Consider the following 17,542-nt stretch of genomic DNA (forward strand, 5'->3'; position numbering starts at 1 on the left):
AAGATCACAGAGGGAAAACCAGGAGGACCCTTTGCTTTTCCTGAGTTTGGGGAATGAAAAGGAGACAGAAGAGTCATGATCCTTAACCCCAAAGTTAGGGACTGGAGGAGGGGCCCTTGGCACCGAACTCACTTAAATGATCTGATTGTTCCTTAATTTTCTCCAGTCTACACTCCAAATTGCTCATAGGAAAGTTTCATTTTTACTGAGTTATCTAAAGGTGCTTGACGGTGGGTGGACAGAGGAGAAAATGAGGGAAAATGTAAAAGTGCGGAGTGCGTGGGGGAGGGAGAGGCCAGACCTCAGAGGAATGGCCTTTAATAAGCAAACCCGTCTCTGTCCATGTGAAATCCGGGTGCAGCAATGAAGCCTGCTTGGGAGACGATTCAGAGCACGGAAAGTGGGTTTACCTCCCGCTCTGGGTCGCTGGTTTCCTTTGTTGCTCTTGGAGGATCACAGAAAACCCGTACGAGTGAAAGGTCATCTTAGGAAAGGCTATTTTTATTCTGCCTTCCCGTGTCACTTGCACAGCCTGGGCTCCACCACACTCCCTGTGACACTGACACAAAAGACGTTTGGCTCTTTCAGACATGCAAGTACAGCTAAAGAAAAGGTTACCGGTCCTTATTTACCTCTCCAGCAGCGTGTTCACCATTTTTTCAAAAGTCTCATCACATCTCAGAAGGGGGCTCGTGACTCCCCACTGAAGAGATTTACTGTACTCGTTCAGGCCGAAGTACAGCTTCTCCTCACAGCTCATGGCCTCCTGAGTCAAAACACAAGCAAAACCCAGTGAGGGCAGGAATAACAATGCGTCTTGTGCCTTGTTTTCTAAGTGTGAAAGCTTGTTGTAAATTGGATTCAGTTTTTATTTTTTCTCTATGTCGATCTCAATTTCATAGAGATGATTTTTTTTAAAAAATTGTTTGCAGGGAGAGGTAATTAGGTTTGTTTGTTTGTTTATGTTTATTTATTTATCCTGGGATTGAACCCAGGCCCTCATGCATGCTAAGCTTGCACTCTACCACTAAGTTATACCCTCCCCCTCATAGGGATGCTTTTTAAAAAAACTTTAATTAGAATATAATAACTACCCCCCCTCAATTACTTGGAATAGGGTCCTGGTTATCATATCTTTAATCATAAATTCTTCACTAGATAGCTGTAAGATAAGAATCCTTTTAGAAATATAATGGCAATGCCATTATTACACTTAAAAATTAACTGTAATCATAGGAATTACTTTTAAGGAAAACTATTTTAAGCCTGTTTCTCTATTATTTCACATCAGGAGAAGACAAAGGGCAGAAGCTATGAGCCCATCTTCCTATCACTGGAGTGATCCCTTCAGGAAAAGACTGAACCAACAAGGTCAGTTAGGATGGTTCACTCATTCCCTCTCTTTTTTTTTTCAACCCCCAACGATACATTATACTCAACATTTACTAGGAGAACTATCTGTTGGATGAAAAGCCATGTATCACTTCATCAGTTCTGTTGGCCATCCCATTCTGTGTCAGGACAACTGCCTGGGTAGCCCACAGGCACGCCCTACGGTTCAGAGCAAAGGAACTGGGGCAGCCTCTTATCTCACCCATAACTTGACCACCCAGTTAATGGACAGAGAGAGGGTGGAGAAGATGCCAGCAAAGTGAAAACTCATAGCAGCCTCTTTGTGATAATCTGCACACGGAGAGAGTTCTCACAAGGGAGGGACTGGGGATGCCAATGTCAGTCAGTGACCTGAGCTTGCGTGACTGTAAAGGACACCCCAACACTCAAGAGAAAAGCTCCAAGTCTTCTTACCTACTTCTCGACAGAGTGAAATACACTGGATTGAAAAATAAATAGTTATTCTTATGTAAGACATTTTTGGCATCTTTTACTTAAATATGTTTATTTAAAAATATCCAATATGTTTGAGGAGGAGGATATAGCTCAAGTGGTAGAGCACATGCTTAGCATGCACAAGGTCCTCGGTTCAATCCCCATGTACCTCTGCTAAAAAACAACTAATAATAAATCAATAAATAGACCTAATGACCTCCCCCACCAAAAAAAAATCCAATATATTCACTATTTCTAAACAAAGGATCCATTGCTTAATGGTTAATCTTTATTGTTTTTTAATGAAACTCTCCTTTCTTTTCTTTGATAATATATTTAGCATACAGTTTATAGGTAATAGAAAATATATTTTAAGTGTTAAGGACTGGGCTAAAAAATACAGAGACCTGGATATGTACCATGTTGAGCTATTATCAGTGCACTAAATGATACTACTGAGTAATTCAGAGCAACAGTACCATCATCCTCTGTTTCAACCAGAAGTCTGTGAGAACTGATGAGAAGGGAGTTTAAAAGATTAAAAGCAAGTTGCCCGGAGAGCATGGGAGTAATTAAGAGTGATGTAGATCAGTAAGACTAAAGCAAGGGGACAATAACATTTCATTGGAAATTAATCATTTAAAGGCACAAAAATAATCCAGGATATTGATGACGGTGTCAGATGACACCAAATTTTGAGGGGACAACTATACAGGATGGATAATTTTGTGTCTGCATGATAACCTAAAAAAGAACCCCCCATACACTAGAATATTACTCAGAATGAAACATTGCCATTTGGAGCACCATGGATGGACCTAGAGGTCATCATATTAAGTGAAGTAAGTCAGAGAAAGACAAATATTATATGATATCACTTATATGTGGAATCTAAAAAAATGATACAAATGAATCTAGATACAAACAAGAAACAGACTCATAGTCACAGAAAACAAACTTACAGTTACCAAAAGGGAAAGAGGGAGAGGGATAAAGTAGGAGTTTGGGCTTAGCAGATACAAACTACCATAATAAAACAGATAAACAACAAAGTCCTACTGTAAAGCACAGGGAACTATATTCAATGTCTTGTAATAACCTATAGTGGAAAATAATCTGAAAAAATATATATGTAACTGAGTCATTTTGCTGTGTTCCTAAAAGTAACACAATATTGTAAATCAACTATACTTCAGTAAAAAAATAGAAAGTAACACCCAGTCAGATTTGTAGAGGTTACTATTCACTAGTTTTTAGTCTTATAATAATTACAATTCTATGGAACTTTCAGAAGATAAAGCATTATGTTAGTTAGATTTTTGAAACTTTGTGCTGTATTTCACAACGCCATGATCATATTTTATTGCAATATTCTGCTCCCCAGGGAACTGAGAACATGACTGTGTATCAGAACAGAGACTGACCGTGCTGTCCAGCTGTATCCAGTGAACCTCGTTGCTGGCGCTGATTCGGGACTGTTGGGTCTGCAGAGTGTATGGGCAGGAGGTGACCTGGAGCACCAGGAGGTTGAAAGCTTCCAGAACCTCTCTGCAGTTAATGACCCTGTCAGCCAATCCATGGCTGGGTTCACCATGTGACAAAGAGCCCGAAATGACACTGTAGAAATATGGAAAGTCACATTAAAACCTCCTAATTTAACTGATCAGATGCACAATTAGACATCAAAATGGAGGTAATATTTGAGCTCTTATTTTTCTAGTTCTTTTTAATTGGGAGCAGAAGTAGAAGCAACCAACGTTTGATGTGGAAGAGCAAAAATCACACACCTTCGTACCCTCTTCAGACAGATTTCACAGATACATGTTTTTCCCTTTTTCAGTTTGTTCCTGATACATCTCAAAGTATAAGCTCCAAGCCAAGGCAGACACCTAACTCTGTAGTTGAGGTGGATCACTCTGGTTTGAAAGCTCACCTGAATGAGGGAGCTCACCATCAAAATATGATGCTCAGAATTGTGGGATGATCTGTACCTCCAGAGAGGCCCCAAAGCTATGAGGAATCCTCGCTGTGTTAGGACCCTCTCCTTCCTTCCTTGAGGCTGCTAGACCATGGGGAGGGCTCTTCCTGCCCCCTCACCATGACCAACATTTTCATGTCTCTGAATCATTTTCAATTCTGTGCAATGTGGATGTACCAGGTTGATATGAAGCCTTAAAACCACACACACACACATTTTTTTTGGTCAAAGAAGTAATCTCAATGCCCATCAGAATTAAATACAAAGAGATGCAATGCATAATCCTCAGAGCTATTACCCCAAACTTTCAAAGATGAGGTATATAAGATCAATGAGCTTTTTCTGCTCATAGAACACTAGCAGTAACTGAACAGGATGTGGGCAAAATTTCTCTTATCTTTCCTCCCTCCCACCCTCCCTCCATCTTTTCTTTCCTTCCTTGCAAATTTAACAAGTTATACAAGATCTTATTTACACCTACATGTGACTCTAGACTTCAGACCATGGAGTACCAAATACATTTGGCTTCTGAACAAGTGCTTTTGCAATTCTGACATTTCTACCACAGATCAAAAAAATTCCAGATGCCTAACCTCGGAGTGTCCTGAGGAAAGAAAAATCTATAAATGCTAGATGATGCCTGAAATTTCCCTGTCCCTACATGGTGAGGGCAAACCATGATATGTAATATTTGACAACTACTTGCCCTTAAAAAAAATTATTTGCCTTTTTCAATCTATAGGAACAAAGATACCCCTACCAGATAACTATCTGGCTCTGTCACAACACACATACTGTTCTCTCAGTAATAAGCCCATTGAGAGAGAGAATAGTTTCTTGTTGAAACTGGTAAATTGCAAAAGGTTTCAGATCTGGCCTCAGATCATTGAACTGGCATCTCTATGGCTGTTAAAGATAAGAGGGAAGAGAGAAAGGCAAGGAAGAGGAGAAACAGCAGGAGAGGAAGGAAGAGAGGACAAGGGAAAGGAAAAAGGACAAGAGCTGGGGAGGAGGGACGGTGGTGGGCGGGAAAGCACATGGTCCTTCTGGGAGCTCACCAACTGCCATCTCCTTGTCACCACCCTTTTCCGGAAACAGCTGAGTTCCATGATGCTCTTAAGACCAGATTTTTTGGGGAGGATATATCTCAGTGGTAGAGCGTGTGCTTAGCATGTACGAGGTCCCGGGTTCAATCCCCAATGCTTCCATTTAAAAAATGAAAATAAATAAACCTAATTACCTCCCCCTACCAAAAAAGAAAAAAAGAATTAAAGAAAAAATTTTAAATTAAAAAAATTTTTAAAAGACCGGATTTTTTAACAGGAATTTGTAAATTCCCTCACAGTCTAGTTAAAATAAAATTAACATTAAAGCAGTAAGAAAAGCTGAGAGAGCAAGGAAAGGGTAGGAATAAGTTATCAGTGAGAAGACGCCAAATGGTAGGGTCCCTGGGCTTTCAAACCACCACCTTTTAAATGATTTATTACATAACCGTTACTGCTGTAGAAGAAATATCATATCTGCTCACTCTGAAGCAATCACCTCGTTAGTTCCACATGGGAGTTGTCATGAACTAGCACAAACAGCGTGTACGGGTTCTGCTTCACCCTTCTCATAAAAACTTCAAACTTGGTTTGAATCTCATTGTCTAGACGAACAACATATTTCTCTGCTCTCTGATAGGCTGTCCCATTTTCCTCCAGACCCAAGTCTACAAGGACACCTGCCGAGAAGAAAAAAGAATTTATCTTTTTCACGTACATATCTATGAGATTAACTTAAGTTCAGTGTCAACTGATGCAGTGGCTACTAACCCTATGCAGAGATTCACAGAGCAGATAGTTTTGTTTTTTCACATTCCCCACCACAATTTTGAGGAGAAAAATGTCAGATTTCCTTTTCTTTAGAACACACCACCACACCTCCCACACCTTGTACAAAGGACAACCGGGAATGATCTGATACACTGAGTAGAAGCAGTTGAATATATGAGGCCTCTGTCTGATTAAGTTCTATTTGTATGTGAAGTGCTCTGCTAACAGCTGCTATAGGCCACTCGGGAAAAATGATGTTTTGGGCTACAGCTTTTGGCCAAACTGATGTAATCATGTAAGTCTTATCCCAAATTTAGCAGCAAAACACATACAAGAAAAAAGGAAAATAAAATGTTATGTCCAAAGATACCACTGCTAGACTGTGAGTTTTTTAGCTAGCCATTTTACTCATTTTTTTAAAAAATATGTTTTTATTGAATTATATAGTCAGTTTATGATGTTCTGTCAATTTCTGGTGTACAGCATAATACTTCAGTCACTTAGGAACATGTATATATTACTTTACTCATTTTTATTCGGTGACAATGTTGCACAGTATCTAGGGAATGAGATGCCCTCAGTGAGTGTCGATTATGTACCATGTTAATAGAATGAACTGAATTACTCAAGGTAACTATATTCTCAAAATGTTAGGAGCTGTGAAACTTTAGTATCATTATCTCTGTCTATAATAAAATTACTTCTACATACAAACGTCTGAAATAGTTAGTTCTAGGCTCATGATGCTGTTGTTGGATAATTAAAATACCAAATCCTCCTTTAAAATGACAAGACAAGACAGGAATTATGTGAGGTGAAGGATGTGTTGACTGACCTTACTGTGGTAAACACTTCACAATATGTACATGCATTGAATCACCACATCATACACCTTAAACTTACACAATATGTTAATTATAGCTCAATAAAGCTGGAAAAGGCACTGCCCCCAAACAGGGGTGCACAACACCGCTTCCCCCAGACACTCAGCCTCTGAGAGGAGAGCCTTGTGACTCAGCCCATGGCCCTCGATGCAGGAGAAGGAGCCAGAAGACTGATTTGCAGTTCGATATATTACATTAGGGGGTAGATATGGTCCTCCAAAGGCTGGAGGATATCTATTTAGCATCCAATTATCAGCCATATCCACCAGCCCCAACTGTGTGGGAAAAAAATTAAAATAAAAAATAAATAAACAAGTTAAATGAAGAGACTTTTATGAATTATGTTGACTTAGTTTTGTTTATCTAGTTTTCTTTTCATATAAAACCAGCTCAATTAACAACCACATGCAATTAGCATCCAGATGCTGTCACAATAATAGCTCTAAATGGTAGAAAAGAAAATAGGAAAAATGTTTTACCAAATAAAAAATGCATTATACCAGAAAAGGTGGATAGGAAGGTAATTTCGCTTTCAAGCTTTCAAGCTTTCAAGGAGGTGAGGATGAAAAGAGTAAAACAAATGAGTGTTCTGGCTGCATGCTACAAGGCTAAGGGAAAAAAATGTCTGCAAAAACTTTAATTAGCAAGTATGTTTCTGACAGTGGTGTGGGTTAGCAACTGTGTAACTTCTAGAGAAAAAAATCAAAGAATTGATGGGTATATTGTAGATAATCAGAACCAGATTTCTCTCTGTCAGAGAAAGAAGTTACAAACAAAGAAATGGGAAGGACTAAGAGGAACCTTGTGCTGTTCATATGGCACTGGAGATATCGGTATATAGACAGATAACGAAGTAAAAAGGTGTGTGTGTGTGTGTGTGTGTGTGTGTGTGTGTGTGTGTGTATGTGCCTGGGTTAACACACATATATATATTCCCTACCTTTCTCTGTTGAGTGAGCCTACGAGCAATGGCACACTGGTAACAATAAGCACACTTAGCATTCAGATTTTGGTTTCTAGATAACATTCTTCAATAAAAGGAATCAGAGTTCCTTGGAGAAGAAGTTAATTCAAGGTTTGGGGCAGGGAAATTGAAAATAACTCAGGAATGTCTTGTGGTTCCAGAAGACAAGGGAGTACTTGAAAAAGGGATGGTGACATGCTAACACAAGCAATGTAGATTCATCAGTTGTAACAAATGGACCCTTCTGGTGGGGAATGTTGCCAATGGAGACTACTGTGTGTGTGGGAGGACGTATATGGGAAATTTCTGTACCTTCCCTTCAATTCTGCTGAGAACCTAAAGCTGCTCTTAAAAAAAAAAGTCTTTAAAAAACACAAGAGCCTGCCCGAAGGAGATCAAAATGGCCAAAGCTGGAAAATTTGAGCACCAAAATAAATAATGATGGTGCTGGAAAAGATCATAGAATAAAATAAGTGTTCATGAACCCATGTTGATATAAATAAAAATACAAACAAAGAAGGAGGAACAGCTCTTCCTTACAGAAGATTCAATTAATAAATTCCTACTAATAATTATAGGAAAAATGATAGAAATGCAAAATCATTATGCAAACACTACAATAACTTGCAGGCAAGATTCATGGATGGATGTTAAAATTAGTGGTTTGAAGGTTTAAGGAGAAACAGGGTATATTAGCATAGTCCCAAAGTACTCCCCCAAGATATTTCAACTACAAGGAAGAAATCAGTAGAGAAACTTGGCAGACATCACTTTAATCAAGTGATCAAGGTTAACATTGCCACTAATAAGACACAACAGCATCATGGACTCCTTGATACCGTGCCCTGAGGAGGACACAGCGTCACACAACCTCAATTGAATTGTGAGAAAACATCAGACATTTCCAAATTGAAACCTTAAGACAAAACAACTGACTAGTATTTGCCCAAACTGTTCAGGTCATGGAAAACAAGGTAAAATTAAAGAAATGTTCCAAGTTTGCAGGAGACTAAGAGGACACAACAGCTGAATGCAATGTTCAATCCTGGACTCTCAAATCTCTCAATTATCTCTCAAATCTATCTCACTGATGTATTTATCTTTCTTTATACCAGTACCACAATGTCTAATTACTGTAGCTTTGTACGAAGTTTTAAAACGGGGCAATAAATACCTAAATACCCTTCAGTTAGTTCCACCAATTGTTAATATTTTGCTACATTTGCTTTTTCTCTTCATTACTTTTTATTTATTGTTGTTGATTTTGCTACTATTGCTGAATAATTTGGAAGCAACATATAATACTCACCCCTACATAGTTCAATGTGTATTTTTCTTTCTTTCTTTCGTTTTTTTTTTTTTTTGGTTCTGGACTTTCTTTTTTTGTACTCTTTTTTATTGAAGTATAGTCAGTTTACAATGTTGTGTTAATTGCTAGTGTATAGCATAGTGATTCAGTCATACATATATACATATATTCAGTTTCATATTCTTTTTTCAATGTGTATTTCTTAAGAGCAAAGGCATTCTACTATATAACTAAAATATCATTATTACACCCAAGGAATTGAACTAACATTGATATAATATTTTCTAATACACAGGCCATGTTTGAGTTTTCCTTACTGTCCCGGAGCTGTGTTTTTTATTTTTAGGTCTAGGATTTAATCAAGAATTAAGAACTGCACTTGGTTGTCATGTCTCTTTATTCTGCGTAATTAAAGCAGCCCTTTCGTTTTTTCCTTTTTGGTCTTTTCATTGATACTTAAAAAAATGCAGGCTAGTTGTTTTGTAGAATGTCACATAATCTGGATTTTTTCTGGGAGTGTACTTGTCAGAATCAATAATTACACCGGAAGTGCACAACAGGGGTTTCCTAATTCTGCCATTTCCCTGTGTTTATTGGTTGGTGCCCTTCTGTAAAGGAGCGCTTGCCCCCCACCTCTTACTCCTCCCGCCCCCTTTATTTTTTCAGTGTTACTGTGAACTCACAGGTTTACAAAAATCCAGTAGGTTACAGTCCGTTGCCATCATTCCCTCTGATACGCAAAGTTACCAGCTCTGCACAGCAAAGTCCCCTGCAGACAGGCTGCTGTGTCCTGCTGACATGCCTCCATCAATCTTTCAGTGCTTTCTCACTTTCTGGCAAACCCAGATTCCAGACTGTTCCCACCTCAGAGCTGAGACAGAGGCGAATGGTATTTATAGGCCAAGATCTAGATGCTAAATGTGCACATTTGATACTGAAATATCACTGTTTTTAAGTCCTTTTAGGGGAGAGAGCTGGGGAAAATATTTAATATTTTCATACTTAGATCTCCAGTTTAAATCTAAAAGGAATATTCTTTACTTTTCCCCACTTAGTATTTGAGGCTCCCTGACTTCATGTGAGAACCCTGGTTTTCAACCAAATATAAAAATATTTACCTGTTTTCTCTATCCTGTGATATACACAAAATAGCTTAAAATTATCAGTACCACTTCCAACAGCGTACTGATTAAAGTTCAAGACTCACTTGCAATTCTTTTTGCCCTCAGGATAAGGGCACATTGAGAATGTTCAATAAGAAAACTGTGTTCAAAAAAATCCTTGAATTCTTTTAATTTGTTTTTGCCAGAGGACTGACAAATCTTAAATATGAACTAATTCTAAGTCTCGCTCTTAAAATAGATTTTAACTTAAAATTCAATTCAATGGAATGTTACAAAACACTCAGTTCAGCACATATTTATTAAGTGTCTGCTGTACTACAGACAAGACAGACATGTGACCTGAGTATTTGCTTTCTAGCTGAAGAAGATCGTTAATACACACACAACCACAGCAAGGTCTTGAGTGCCAGGGCTGGAGGACCCCAGGGTGCAGAATAGCACCTGGTGCGTGACTTGTAGAAGGAAGGCTGGGAAAGGGTGTGTCTTGGAAACCAAAGGAACCGCAGTGTTTAAAGGAAGGAATGGAGGTCACCTGTGCTGTCAAGAGTCCAGGTAAGAACAGAAAAGGTCACTGGTGACATTGGGAGAGTTTTACAAGGGTGAGAGTGGGGAGTGGAGGCCAGTCTGCAGGGTGCTGGGCAACTGGGAGATGAGGAAATGGAGATAACAGACAACTGTCTAAATAGTTTGGCAGCTAGGGGAGCTTGAACTGGAGGGTTAGGTTGGATTAACAGGGGCTTGTTTTGTTTTGTTTTTGAGGAAGTGGGGCAGGTTTAAACGGATGGAATGAGCTCCAGGAGAGAAGGGAGTGGAAGGCAGCAATGAGAGAAGAGATGACCAATAGGGCGGGGTCATTGAGAATGAGGAGAGGTTGGCACGGTGGGAGAACCAGGCTTAAACAGAGGAGGGCAGCCTTTTCACTGACGAGGAAGAAAGGGGGAAAGATGGGTGTGTACACAGTTAGGTTTCCAGATTTGGAAGGAGGAAGTTTTTATCCGCAGCTCTCTTCTTTTGGAGGTCAGGGAGGAGAGACCTCAGTGGCATGGTCCCTCGTGAAGAGGAGGATGAGGTCAGAAGTTTGAGTGAAACGGAGTCTGCAGTAGCCAGTCACTGTGGAGAACGGGAGAGAGATCCAACTGAAGAACCAGAAAGAATTCATGAGGCATCGATCAGAAAGGTTGATTTTCCCCCCACAGTGTATGTTGGAAAGGAGTCTGGTCTAACACTGCGGATATTAGAATCTGCAGTTCCAGGGCCCAGCAGGGTCTGCGGTATGACTAGGGAGCAGCGACTGAGGAGTAGAGGGAAGGGCGTTTGCTGATGGGAGCTGAGGGAAGACAAGCTAGGGTCTGGCGGGGCTGTCCACCTGGATGGGAGGCGGGGAAGGTTGCGAACCCGAGCTGGGTGCCAACATCTTCTATAAACTAGGCGCAGGCACTGGGCAGCTACCACTTGATTAGAAACTGACCTCATGAATGCTAACTTTAGGTATTTGTTCAGTTACACTCGTACAAAGGAATCTCCAGTGCTTCCCTGCTCCCCCTCAGGACAGAGTGGTCTCCTAGCACTTCTTCCCTGGGATTTCATTCCCTGTGCCTTTGTCACTGCTTTTTTTCTGCTGACATTTTAGGTGACTGACAAGGAGGTATAAGGTTGATGAGATACTTCAGAAAGTGAAAATGCTTTCCTCTGTCTCTTCACTTCCCCTCCTAATCTCTACCACGGCTTTATAACTTCCTCACGTCCTTTTGGGTAGAATAATCAATCTACATCTCGGTTCTTTTATGATCAGACATGTGTTGAGGTGTCAAATTTATGTCATCCCCCTGAGCATGAAAAACCGTCCTTGACTGGTTACTCCCAGATCTGCTCCCATGTGCTGGGGGCTCCCACCAACACCATTTGAAAAGCAGAGAGGAGAAAAACAATCACCAGTGCTTCCTGTTTTCATCCTACCCGCCTGGAACTGAAAGTACCTTGCATTTTGATTCACTGATCCCCTAGCATTCTAATTTATAGAATTTGGGGCTTCCTGAATTAGCAGAATTATGCTACAACAAAAATAAAGACATTAAAATAGAACTATTTCCTATAGTCTCTCCACTGATCACTGCAGCAGTTACAAGTCCATTCTGGGTCAACCTACAATAAACGTGGAACCCATTTCATTTCTTTTTTTTACCTTCAAACTCTGTCCATAATGTTTTCTTTTGTTTTCTTTTCCTCCTGGCCTCCCTTCCTTAATTAGAAATTGAGTTGAGGTATCAGATGCTTCACCTTAGTGCTGAGTCTGCAACAACATGATGGTTTCCTATTTCCACCTCTTTCTTTCAGCCGCAAAAGGGCTGCCAAGGATGTGGCCTTTCTGCGTGCCCGGCTGCCTCTCCCTGCCTGCTGCTTTTCCTGGCAGGCTGGCTGCTGAAATGCTTCCTTTAGGGAAAAGCACATGGAATCAGGGGAGCGGAGCACTTGGACGCTGTTGCTCCCTCTGCCCATCCCTCCCCTTCCTCCCTCCAGCCCCAGCTCGACCAGCAGTTGAGCCCTTCCTGGTGCCAAGCCCAAGAGAGGCACAGATGAGGCACTAGGGACACAGAGAGGAGAAGACGGTCCTTGTCCCCAAAGCACTGCCCTCTGTGACCTTAGGCAAAGCCAATACATTTCGGTGTCATTATGATATGGAATACCATATACTTTCATTAAGAATGATGCTTACAAAAGCTTTTAAAGACGTGGGAAAATGTGCCTACTACAACATCAGACACAGGCAGAGGAGAGAGCCTGAGACCCTAGGGAGTAAGTCATTTTAACAATGGTTATCCTTGAGTGGTGGGATTATAAGTGTTTAAAATTTCCTACTTCATTTCTTTTATTTTTCAAAATAAAGAATACCATAACAATGTTTTTTCTATCATATAAATGAACAGTTATTTTTAAATATATAGAAGTGACTGCCTTTGTAGCAAAAATTTCAGTATATATGCCAAAGCCAGATGTGACTAATTTTAAAAATATGCTTTGTCTTGAATTTGCCAAATCTGTCCTTAACACTCATTTTCCTGGGTTCTCAGCTTATGTAACTAGTCAAATTCTGGTACCTTTCTGAGGAGTGATCATCTTAAAATACTCACTTTGGAAAAACCTGAGGACATCAAGAAGGGACAAGGAAGGGCCGGGAGAATTTCTCTATCTGTCAGAAATGCAGGGTTTTATTCGGGGTCTTGCCTTGATTAAGAAAGGTGAAAGCACAGGTCATCAAGAGGTTATTTCAGGAAAAGGCTCTGGAGAGAGCAGAGCCGCTGACGGCGGGCGACTTCACCGCTCGGAACAGGTGCTATGATGCGCTGACAACCCGGGATATCAGGTCACAGGCTCAGGAAGGACACAAGTGCCACCTGGTACAAGTAAAATACCTATAAGACAAGGTGCTCCCTCCATGGCAACGAAGCGGAAAAGCCACAAAGAGTAGCAAAAATCTGCTTAACGCTGGGTGTGACAGGAGCCAATCCATTTCCGTCGATGGAAGGGGGTAGAAAGAAAATGATGCCTAGAGCTCACGCTGGTTCTGAGAGAGAAGACGTTCTGAACTTCTCTGGCTAATCACCTATATAAGGCAACACTTCCAACAGGACATTTTGAAACTTGTCTTTCAGAATTTTAGAAGCAAAATAGAAGGTTCTATTGCTAACCAGGCACTTGGGTCTCCAGAAGGCATGGGAAGACTTTATGTGTGTCAGTCACAGCCACTGAGAGATGTTAAAGAGGGAAAGCCTATTGTCAGCTCATCTGACCCAGGGAACTTAACAATGAAAGGTTTCTTGTAAAGGTGTGCTAATCCAAGTGTGGTGCTCTGACTGGCTGCGTGGGAATCCCCTGGGAGCTTGTTGGAAATGCAGACACTGGTGCCCACCCACCTGCCTTCGGGGAATCTGCATTTTTAACAAGTTCCCAGGTGATCTGTGTGTCCGCTAAGGTTAAGGAGCATTGTACGACAGGCGTGGAGCATACAGACTCTAAGCTCTTCTGAATTTTTCTGCTTCCTACCTGTTTTCAAGTACATTGAAAATATTTTTTTTTACTGTGACAAAAAGATTTATCCTCCAGTTAAAATTTGTGTGTGTGTGTGTGTGTGTGTGTGTGTGTGTATTTCCCCCCCAGCTAAGGACTCAGAAGCAACTTGACATTTATAATTTCCTTTTCAAACCTAGTTTATAAAGCCAAGCATTTTTCAGCGGTCTCAATTTCCTAAATTCCCTACTGCTTCTTGTAATTCTAAGCAAATTTTATGTTTGAGAGGGATGTTATTTACCATAGACTTCTAAGATATTTGCTCCTTACCTTTTTACATTTTCTGGGAAAAATATTTTTCTTCCTCTCTGCTTACCCTCTTGAAGTCATTAGGAGGAATTCTAACTTTGTATTTTTTTTAAATGAAGTTACTTATTGTTGACATGAGGGATGGTGTTCTGGTTTCTAGGTTGAAAATATGCTGTTATGTAATGTGTTAGATGTGTAAGAATTCACCTGTGAGAATGTGACTCATGCTGACCCCCGGGAGGAGTCCAGGTGGCCCAGACCCCGCCATCCCTATGCAGGCCTCTCTTTGCCTTGAGGAAATCTGTCTCCATAAATGAGGGACCAGTTTCTAGTCCACTGACGACATCACAGACTTACCAGAGTCAGGCCAAATGCACATCAATTCACCCTTGACTTAGGAGGGAAAAGGTTAGAGTACTTTGAGGGAATACTTACAGATAAATTCGAAGAAACAGTTAAAATACTCCTGTGATATTTATTACTGTAAAAAGGGATGGAAGTGTCCTATAAATGTTTGGATTTAGCCAAAGAAAGAGGAAGAGAGAATCTAAGGCTGGATCCAGGGAGGGTCCTCTTTGTAAGTTCAACCTTACCTGATTGTCGAATCCGTTGAAGAGTTTGCTGGACCAGAACCTCTGATCTTGGGACAATGATGATGAAGTCCACTTTGCTGAAGTGGCCGAGGTCCAGGCTCTGGCTGCCGCTGTCCGCTATAGCGCACACCTGGGACAAGAGTTTCCTGGCAACCACAAGCTGCGGTTGATAAATTTGGAAGGTTTCATTATCTAAATCTAAAATTCAAAGAAAGTCATAAGAACAAGATTAATTCACTTCTGTGATGGCCTCTGTGAATCCACAGAGGACACATAATACGCACATGGTAAAGTAGGCTCCATCACTAAGAACCTGCCCCTTGTAGTCTCACTCCCGACCGACTTTTAATAGATTTGCCCACTTTCCCTGAAAACTTGGCTGAAAGGATGTGCTGAAGAGTGAATGTGGTACTTTTACAGATGTATTATTTTAAAATTGATCGTCTCACAAAGCACTAACTCCACACCCCTCCCCTGCCCAGAAATGCAGGGGACAGACCACACTCTTGCAGCTGGAGCCAGGACTCGTCTCTGGAAAGGGAAGGAACGAGTTTCTAGGTTTCTTTAGGACTATCAGCACAGGTCAGGTGCCCAAGCCCAGCTCCAGTTCCGGGAAGGAGGCAACGCCATAAACACAACAATGCTGAGTTCCTTTGAGCTTCTCTGGATGGCACCACAGTAAACATTGCCTCTCCAGCAAGTCCGTTCCAACATGGTTTGAAATTCTCCTCCCCATGACACTAACTTCACCTTTCTTCCCACTTGACTCCACTTTGCCGGTGCTTGTGACCTGGCAGGCTCTGGTCAACTCCGGTGCTGACGCCTGTACTATCTGCAGGGACGTGACTCACGACAGGGCCAGCTGGCCACTCAGTAGGTGACGTATTAGAAAAACATTGCCCAGATGCGCTAAACATGCCAGTGGCTTTTTATTACAAGTTGCAGCCAAGCAATCAATCTCTCTTACACACGCAGGGTGCTCACACACACGCAAGGTCAGATAAGCTTAGTCAGCTGAACACCTGAGCAGGAAACATTTACTGCTTTTTTTTTGTTTTTTAAAGAGCGGCTTTTTATCAGGAACACATGTGGAAGTCTGACTGGCGCACCCAAGGGCCCAATGAGCCTGTGCTAATTCGTGTTTTCTAAAATCAAACTGCAGTGCAGCCCAGGGCAAGACAGTAGTCACGACACCCCAGCCACCACGGAACCCGACGGTGAGCGGCGATCTACACAGGTGGGTCTCCCTCCTGGCTGAGGGAACCCACTGGAGAAGCCCCGGGCGGCAGCGTTTTTAACAGCCCAAGTCATGTTTGATCCACCAAGACTGCCAATCCAAATAAAACCTGTCTTCTGAGACTTAGGTTGTTCTTTCTTTCATTGCACAGGTTAGATGGATGGGGACTAACACAGAGGATGGTGTAACTCTGGAGACTGGAACTTAGTGAGTTTTGAAGTTGGAGGAAACCTAAAAATATCTTTAAACAACGTTTTGTTTCGTTTTTACCACCAAGATCCCTATTTATCTATTTTAAGCCATGTTTCTCAAACAGGGAATCAAGGATGTGTACGTGGAAATCTTTCAGCACCCTGAGGATTTTTAAATTCTAACTGTGTTTGCATAACACATTTTAGATCATCTGCACGATCACTTTATTGCCATGTAATGTCCAGAAGTCAAAAACTTTGCCTTTGAATTTGTTCCTCAACGAGCTGACGCCAAGCCATATACTTGTACTGCTAAGGCAATCCTAACACAGAGATGAAGCACCTCCACCAAGGGGAAGCCAAGAGCCTGTCAGCATCGGCTCGGATACGGGTCTGCTTCGTATCTGTCCCTTCTCCTGTTGTTTGTTCTGTCCTTTCTTATGTTGCCCCTGTCAAACAGGGAATTGGGGAAGGAATCTGAACCTAAAGGAATCCAACCTAGTGATCGGACTCCCCACCCCTGGTGCCACCGTCCCCCTTGGCGCCCTGCAATCTTGTAGGACAGACGCCGTGTGGGTATTGCTGCTCTGTCTGCCAGGAAGGCCTCGCTATCCCTGAGATGATGAGTGTTTTACACGTGGGAGGGTAAATGCGGGGAGTGGAGAGCCAGGAGCCCTACACAGACTCCATCCAGATTCCTTCATGCTGTTCTTGGAAGCGCCAGGTGAGCACCCAGGCTCTCGGGGCACAGCTGGTGGAGCTATGCCCGGGACCCCAGAATCTTTTTAGGAGAAAAAGAGAGAGAGTGGGAGAGACTGCCTCAAATAAAGTCTTTGACTTTGCCTTTAATTCTAGGAGACATTTACTAAGAACCAGGCATTGGACCCAGGCCACAGGGTAAGGCATTTTTAACTTGAGCCAAATCTGTCATGTAAAGAGGAAGGGCCTGTCACAGTCTGTGACTTAAAGACAAGACCTCACACCCTCAGAATGACTTAGCTTCTATGTCTGTCCTGCGGACCGGTTTCCTCCTTCTGATCTGCGGTGACATTACCCAGGGTTTGCGTGGGGATCGTAGCAGCGGCCTCCTGAGGTGACACATATACGTTAAGGTCCCCATTGAAAGGGGTCACCACACTGTCTCCTCTTCTTTGTTGCATTTTTTCTAGCAGCTTGTCCAAGTCATCACCTATGACAACATAAGGTGGAGAGAAGCAGGTCACAAGAGATGCTGGGTTTGAATCAGTCTCCAAGCTGGGCAGCTGAGCTGGGTTCCCATCGAGATTGTTGGTCATCCCACTTCTCAT

The 17,542-nt window shown here is 41.7% G+C and overlaps 1 protein-coding gene across 11 annotated transcripts in view; it reads right to left on the minus strand.

The window, feature by feature from the left end:
* The window catches only part of GREB1L (GREB1 like retinoic acid receptor coactivator), a 213,208-nt gene that overhangs the window by 30,136 nt on the left and 165,530 nt on the right, over nucleotides 1-17,542 (minus strand). For all 11 annotated transcript variants that reach the window (XM_072949130.1, XM_072949131.1, XM_072949136.1 and 8 more), the window contains 5 exons: nucleotides 17,290-17,424; nucleotides 14,808-15,005; nucleotides 5,348-5,528; nucleotides 3,252-3,444; nucleotides 633-766 (listed from right to left, as the gene is read on the minus strand). In XM_072949130.1, the coding sequence (XP_072805231.1) occupies nucleotides 633-766; nucleotides 3,252-3,444; nucleotides 5,348-5,528; nucleotides 14,808-15,005; nucleotides 17,290-17,424 (841 nt within the window). The remainder of the gene's footprint in view (nucleotides 1-632; nucleotides 767-3,251; nucleotides 3,445-5,347; nucleotides 5,529-14,807; nucleotides 15,006-17,289; nucleotides 17,425-17,542) is intronic.

The sequence above is a fragment of the Vicugna pacos genome, chromosome 24 (assembly GCF_048564905.1).
Source record: "Vicugna pacos chromosome 24, VicPac4, whole genome shotgun sequence".
NCBI classification, from domain to species: domain Eukaryota; kingdom Metazoa; phylum Chordata; class Mammalia; order Artiodactyla; family Camelidae; genus Vicugna; species Vicugna pacos.